General features: G+C 44.1%; 1 protein-coding gene across 2 annotated transcripts in view; it reads left to right on the top strand.

Annotated features, from left to right (window-relative positions):
• The first annotated feature begins 1,927 nt into the window (after positions 1-1,927).
• Positions 1,928-7,541, top strand: part of AMPH (amphiphysin) — a 291,962-nt gene continuing 286,348 nt past the window's right edge. For both annotated transcript variants that reach the window (XM_004383950.1, XM_004383949.1), the window contains exon 1: positions 1,928-1,996. In XM_004383950.1, coding sequence (XP_004384007.1) covers positions 1,928-1,996 — 69 coding nt within the window. The remainder of the gene's footprint in view (positions 1,997-7,541) is intronic.

Genomic DNA, 7,541 nt, shown 5'->3' with positions numbered 1-7,541 from the left:
TGACAGCGTGAACTCATATTCCTGGGAAGCCCTTTATTCTTGGGCAAACCAGGACAGAGAGTTATCCTAGAGATATAAGAAAATAGACTTGGTGTTCTAATGACCTACTCTTTTACAGCAAGCCATCACAAAACTTGGTGATTTAAAACAACCACCATTTTGTTTGCCACCATTCTGTAGTCTGGACTGGGATCAGCTAGGCAGTTCTTCTGCTGGTATACTGATGGCTGTTTGTGTGGCTGTGTTCAACCATCCAGTTGGCTGGAGGCTGGGCCCAGCCGGCATACCGGGACATCTGGGCCTCTCTCCCTCTCCAAGTAATCCCAGAGCCTTTCCCTTTCCACGTGGCCCCTTCAAGGGGTTTTCTACAGCAGGGAGAGCAGAACTTCTTACATAGTGGCACTGGGCTCCCCAGAGTGCAAAAGATGCCTGGCTTCTCAAGGCTTAGGCCTGGAATTGGCATAATGTCACTTCTGCCACATTTTATTTGTAAAAACCAGTTACAAGGTCATTCTAGAGCCCAGTGGAGGGTACTGCACGTGGAATCAGTTCATTGGGGCTACCAATGTAACAGTGCACTGCAGAGTAGGCTGCTAACTTGGATTCACAAGCCTTGTGTTTTACTTGTAACCTCTGGTTGCTGGGCACTTCCTGCCTTGCTCTACTCACACTGTCAAAGAGAACTCAGTATGAATAGTTTGAACACTGGTCAGATCTTTCAAGAGCTCAGATAGGTGGAGGACACATTTATCCCTTATTCTTACTTCTGTCAAACATACTGAGGATGATGAATCTCTGTTAAGGTTGTGGGAAGGTTTGCAGGAAAACAAACAGTTAAGAGGCCTGGATCTTACCTTGTTTATGTGAGGCTGCAAAAGGACCTGACTCTTTCATGCAACATTTTTTGCCACCGCCTATACCAGGGTTTCTGCTCAGTGCAGGAATTCCATTTTTAGTTGTGAGTTGCTCACTCGTAGACTCCGACTTATGGGGACCCCTTTCTTCCAACTCATAGTGACTCTGTGTGAGTTTGAACCGCCATCCTTGAAGTTGGCAGTGGAGCGCTTAACCATTTCACTACCAGGGTTCCTTGACCAAGGCATAGCACTGTCTGAAAGGAGCTAACCCTTCTCAAAATGGACTCCTCTCCCACCCCAGGTCTTGTCTTAACGTTTAAACAAGTGTCAGAACGGGTCCATGGGTCCTTCTTCTCTTTTCTCAACTCAAGGCTAGCTCCACTGCAGCTCAACACCCTTCATTGACTTAGTCTCCCAGTCAGCTTCCCTCATTGGGCTGTGAGCCTCTTGAGGACACGGCGGAGTCAGGGCGGTCTTCTTGAACACCAAGGTGTATGGTGAGAGGTATGAGCTCTGGCCAGGGTGGTCCAGCTGGGTATGCCTGGGAGCTGCTGGAAACCAGCAGGCACAGCTCCAATCCCATTGGCCACCGACTTCCATCTTCCCTGGGGTTCTCCTTCCCCCTCTGTTCCCATTTTTGGCTGGAAAGAATCGGGGCCCCTCTCCCTGTCTCCAACACAAACTCCGCGTTGAAAGAACCCCGGATTGTACCAGAGAGCTGTCCCTGGGGCCTGGGGCTGCTGCTTGGCCTCGTTCCCTCTCTCTTCCTGACCTCTTCTCCCACCCTTGTGGGCACTCTCTGACCATTCTGGCTTCTGGCTTCTTGGCGCTGTTTTCCGCACCGCACTCTCCTCCCCAGTGTTACCGCCAGTCCCGGCGCGTCACGCCTCCGGCTCTGTCGCTTTAAGCTGGTCCCCGCCGCCGCGCCCCTCCCTCACCGCTGCTCGCCCGCGGCTGTCTCTCGCCGCCTCTCCGGTTCCTCCTCCTCCTCTCCTCCTCCCGCTTCTTCTCGCCGCCGCCGCCGGCCCCGCTGCCCGCTCCGCTCCTCGCAGCCTTCCGGACCTGCAGCCATGGCCGACATCAAGACGGGCATCTTCGCCAAGAACGTCCAGAAGCGACTCAACCGGGCGCAGGAAAAGGTCAGAGGAGGGCGGCGGGCAGCAAGGGCAGGTGGCAGGATGGCGCGGGCGCGCCTGGCGAGGGCAGCGCCCGCTGGAGGGAGCGCAGGAGGCCGGGCTGGCTGCGGCGTTGTGAGACCGGGGTCTCAGGGTGCGGGACGCTGCGGGGCCGGGGTCGTGGGGATGCCTTGCCCTCCGCCCGCAGCGACTGCAGCAAAGGCAGCACCCAGGCGCTGCGGGGGCCGGGAGGAGGGAGCGCGCAGCCAGGGACCCGTAGACCCCATCCCTGGAGACTCTGGGTCTGCCAAATCTCCCCGGGCCCCTTCTGTCCCGCGCGGCGTTCTGGACCCCCTGGAGGCGGCCCGGGCGTGGCTGCGAGCCCCGCTCTCCTGGGGCTCAGCGCTGGCACGAGAAGTCGCTGGTGTGGCGGGTCGCCCCGCAGCTCCGGGCATCGGCGTCTGCTTCCCAGCTCGCTCGCAGGCAGCTTGCAGAGACGCGTCCCCGCAAATCCGGGCGAGAGATTGCGGCAGCAGTCCTTCCTCAGGGGGAATTCATGGGCATCTCAGTGCAGTAGAAACCAGATTTAGCACAGAAGTGCCAAGAATATCAGTTTGAACCAATAGGGCTGGATAGCGAAAATCCAGCGGCTTTATACATGCTGTCGAGTGAATCGCGGAGTTTATAACAGAGATCTGGACATAGACATACTGTGTGTGTGTGTCTATGTATGTGTGTGCCTTTTGTTGCCACTGTCCTTCTGTGGAAGGTCAAAAATAAGTACGACCTGAACCCAACAGCTCTCCTCTGCACATTTTTGAAAAAAGGGGAATATTTTATTGCATTATAAAAACCCTCGTTGCACACGTTGTGTTTTGGGTTTTTTTGTGAGCCACTGTGTAAATTACCCACAGTAATTTATTTTTCTCCCCCCAGAGATGTGCGTAAATTAAACCCAGGACTGTACCCCAACCGAGTGAAGAGATACAGTACCAGGCACTGAGCTTGCCTGGTTTACCTAATGACTGCTTGCATTTGATAGCACTGAGGTCTTCGTTTGCGCCTTGAGCCAAGGACATTTGTAGCTTGAGCATTGTACTTGAAAATGAACACTAGCTAAGGAGCTCCATGATTTGTATCAGTTGAGCTGTGTCTTCTTTCACGTGGCAGTATTTTCCATCTCTGGGATACTGGGTGTTTAGCATTTTACTGAAAGTCGGACTTGCTGATTTGTTCACTATGCCAATGAATTTCGCGCTTCAGGCCCAGGCTCAGGCTATCTCCCAGTTCAGGCAGACCCCAAGGAGCTGAGTAGAAAGGGGTGCTGATCCCTTTGCTGTGTCCTCAGTGGCTGCCCTAGCCTCTCCCGCCACACATGCACACTGTCAACGCAGTAAGAGGATTGTATTTCTTTTAATATCCACCAAGCTCATCTTGAACCAATGGGGATCCTCCTTCCTCCACAGCTGGATTAGCAATGCTTCCTGCTCCCTTCCAGTCCCTGGTTACTTGTCCAGAAAGTCGCCAGGGATCTACTGGCCTTGGTGTCAGGGCCAGGTTTTCTGATCATTTTTTAATACTTGGTTTTATACAGTTGTAGTTATTCCTTCCCCCAACTCTCTTCACAGGTAATTACTTGAATCTTCTGTCTGAAGCTTTCATTGACTCCCACTTTCCGTGTGTGAAGCGATTTAGTGATATGGTCTGCCTTTTCACATATGAAATTATTTAATCTAGGTCACCAGCTGATATTAATATGCCCAAAATAAATGAAAAGAAAATGTAATCTCTTTTACAGAGCAAGTAAGCTCTCATGAATTGAAAAAACAAAACAAAACAAAACAAAACAAAACTGTGTTTTTTCTTATTAAGGTCAAGTATGTATTAGGACTACAATTGTGGATGAGTGGTCCCTCTTCCATGGAAGTGGAGGTCTAAGGGAACTTGGGCAGGTCTTCAAGCTAGCCATTTTCTTTCCTGGGAAAAGTTACGGATGAACAATGCCTGTTGCACTTATTTGAGGTCGTTAAGACACCAAGAGGCTGAAAGTATGTGTTCTGCCCCTTAGTAAGTTCTGCTCCCTTTCCAGACCTGTGCAGCGTCAGATATGCTTGGCACAAAGGGAAAAAGAACATTTGGGGATCAGCCCGGCCGAGTCCAAACGGAAGCTCCTGGTGAATGGGAAGCACAGTACATGTGTGGCTGTTGGAGACTTCATGAAGCATCTCCCCCATTGATTCCCTCTCTGCACCTTCAGTCTCCTCTTTTCTCCATTGCTCAGAATCTCCATCTCAGTAATTGTGCACCACACGTGTTCTGAGACCCTCTTCTCCTTGCTTTTACCATCAAATTTTTCAAAAGAGAGTCTACCACCTTGGCTTTCTTATCATCTGTGATCTGTTAAACAGTTTGCATGCATTTCGGCTCCAAATGCGTGTCTGAAGCTCTTAAGAGGTGACTTAAGGCTTTTTGTGAATTTAAAATATATTTTTTCTTATTAAAAAGCAGTTAAGGTTAATTGAAGAAAGAATGAAATATACAAATAAGCAAAACAAACAAACTGCTGAACAAATTAGGACACTCCTGATTCTATCAGCTAGAGGCTTTACTTTCATTTGATGTGTATCCTACTAGATGTTTTCCCACGTATATATGTATACATACAAATAAAATAGGTTCATACTGTATATATGGTTTTATAACCTGTTTATTTCAGTTAATAATTATAAATGTCCTTCCAGATTAATTTATGTAAATATTTTCCGTCAACATTTTAAATGACTGAACAGTATTAGAATGTATGGATTTAATGAATCCTCGATTTTTTGGACATTTCAATTTTCCAGTGTTTCTGTATATAATTACAAGTCAGTGGAAAAACTAATAGGGAAAATGTTTGCACACACCCTTAATTCTCTCCTTGGATAAATTCCTAGGAGGATTATTGTGTCAAAGATATGTTCATTTTATTGGAGCTAAATTGCCTTCTAGAAATGATGTATCAATTTACATTTTTACCAGCAGTTCATGAGTCACTTGCCAATACTGGATATTAAATTTAAAATAATCTTCAGTGTTGTGACTGGAGAAATTAATTCCTGATTTATTTCATTCATTTGATTTTTAAAAACTGAACTTTTTTACATTCTGATTTTTTAAATTCATGAATTGTGTGTGTATATGTTTGCCCATTTAATTTTTAATTGTTTTGCTTTTTTTTCTGATATACAGAATTTTTATGTTTATGTTACGCTTATGTTTTATCAAATTGATTAGTTTTGTGTGGTTTCTATTTTGGGTGGTTGAATGAGTCAGGATCTTACCATTTGAAAGTATCACAAAACTCAAACTGGCCTAAGGAAAAAAGGGAATTTAATTGCTAATAATAAGAATAGCTAACACTTATTTATTTATTATTCCTTACACATATAAATAAATGTGAACTGGCTTTTAATATATAAATATATGTATATTAAGACATACATATAAATATACACAGGTATGTGTATGTTTATTATATATTAGCTCATTTGATCCTATGTGGTCGGTACTATTACCCCCATTTTATAGATGAAGAGGAGGTTAAGTGACATGTTTAAGATCATACTGTAAGTGGTAAAGCCAGAGTTTGAGCCCAAGCGATCCAGTGCTTTCCCATCACATTATACTGCCTTCTGTAACTATGAAAAGGGCAGGAGTAGACACGCTTAGGGCTGCATAGAACCAGGGCTGTACCGCAGAAACCAGGGCTCACTTGCCCTCTCCCTATCTCTCATCTGGCTGTCCATCCTCTCAGCCCCATTCTTGGTCAAGTTCTTCTCTCTTGGTGGAAAGATGGCTGCAGCAGCTGCAGGCTTATATCCTCTTCTCAGTAGCTTTAGCAGAAAGAGTGTGTCTTTCCTTCAACATTTTGACAGAACTCCTTGGTATAACTCTCGTTTGTCCAAAATGGGCCTTGTGCCTATCCCTGGAAGAAAAAATCTTTGTGGCCAACTGCCAGGACCATGTGGTTGAATTGGGCTTGAGTCACATTGGGCTTGAGTCACAAGCCATTGCTGAAGCTCAGATGGAGAAATTCTCCCTGAACCATATGGACTGATGGTGGAGGAGGAAGGAAAATCAGAGCACAGAAGAAGGAAAGAACACTGGACTGACAAAAGATGTCCAGTGAGGCATACTTTAAACCTCCATCTAGTGTTTACATGACTAATTGCATATTTAATATTTTAAATTTAATATTTGCTGAAAATTTGTTTAATTTTTTTTTGAAAATCAAATTAATATATGCACAGGTATTTCCTGATCTATCCTTTTATGTTTGGTGAAGATGGGTAAAGATATAGCTCTATTACACTCATCCTTCTACTTCCCCTTCCCCTAATCATCCATTATGGCAAAAATTGTTGATGGCTGTGGATTACATTTTTTAAAAATGAAGTATAATTTTTACTGAATAAGATGTACAGATGTATGTGAATATCTATGTAGCTACTACCCAGATCTAGAACATTTCTATCATCAAAGTTGCCCTTCATCCTAAATATTATCCTTCATGCCTCTCATTTTTTCTTAATTCACACTTTTTTAATTCCATTGCTGTGATTTTCCTGATGACCACCTTTGTATGTGCTTAATAGTAATTTGGATATTTTGTTTTGTGAAGTGTCTGTTTAGTCTCTTGTCTGTTTTTTATTTGAGTTGTTTGCCTCATTTATTTGTAGAAATTCTTTACATATTCTGGATATGTCTCCTTTGTCACATAAATATGTTGTGAATATTTTCTCCCAGACAGCCTTTTTGTTTTCTTAACTGTGCCCTTTGATGAGTAGAAGTTTCAAATTTATATTTTCTGAAGATTAAGTTTTTCGTATAGCTTTTTGTTTTCCCTGGAGTTAATACTTGCCTTGTTTTGTCATTTGTTCATTGTTTTATGAACTATTTACTGTTGTTTCTTCTTGCCTCATCAGATATGCAAATGCCTATTAATATTATTATCAAATGTTCAAACATATCAGATAATGTGATTGTTTCGTTTTCTCTTCCCGCAGATCTCCTTTTTGGAGCTTCTGCCCTTTTGCTATAATCTGGGCTGATTATTTTCTAGGCTTGCTGCACAGCTTTCATTTTGAGTCTTCCCTTGCCAGTCCTGAGGTGGAGGAAGGGACCTGAAGACTCAACTATTCTATATTCTGAGGCTTTGTTTGTGTGTGAGAATTGGCTGCTTTTCCGTTGGTTGCCCCTGTATAGGCACTTTTTTTTTTTTTTTGTAGTTTCCTCTATTCTGCTGTGTTGTTTCCATTCTTCCATCCTTTTTTCAACTTCTGTAAACTGTATTGACCCCTCTCATCTACTAATGATGCCTCTCCTGTTTTTTTTTTTTTAATTTTTTTATTGTACTTCAGGTGAAGGCTTACAGAACAAATAGTTTCCCATGAAACAGAAGTACCCATGTTATTTTATGACATTGGTTAACAACCCCACAACATATCAACCCTCTAACTTCTCAACCTCTTTTTTTTTTTGGTGAAAATAAACATAGCCAAAGAAACACCATTTCAAAAATTTCTAC

This window comes from Trichechus manatus, unplaced genomic scaffold (assembly GCF_000243295.1).
Source record: "Trichechus manatus latirostris isolate Lorelei unplaced genomic scaffold, TriManLat1.0 scaffold00114, whole genome shotgun sequence".
Lineage (NCBI taxonomy): Eukaryota > Metazoa > Chordata > Mammalia > Sirenia > Trichechidae > Trichechus > Trichechus manatus.
Note: the sequence above shows the minus strand (reverse complement) of the source record. Positions and strands in the feature narration are given on the sequence as shown.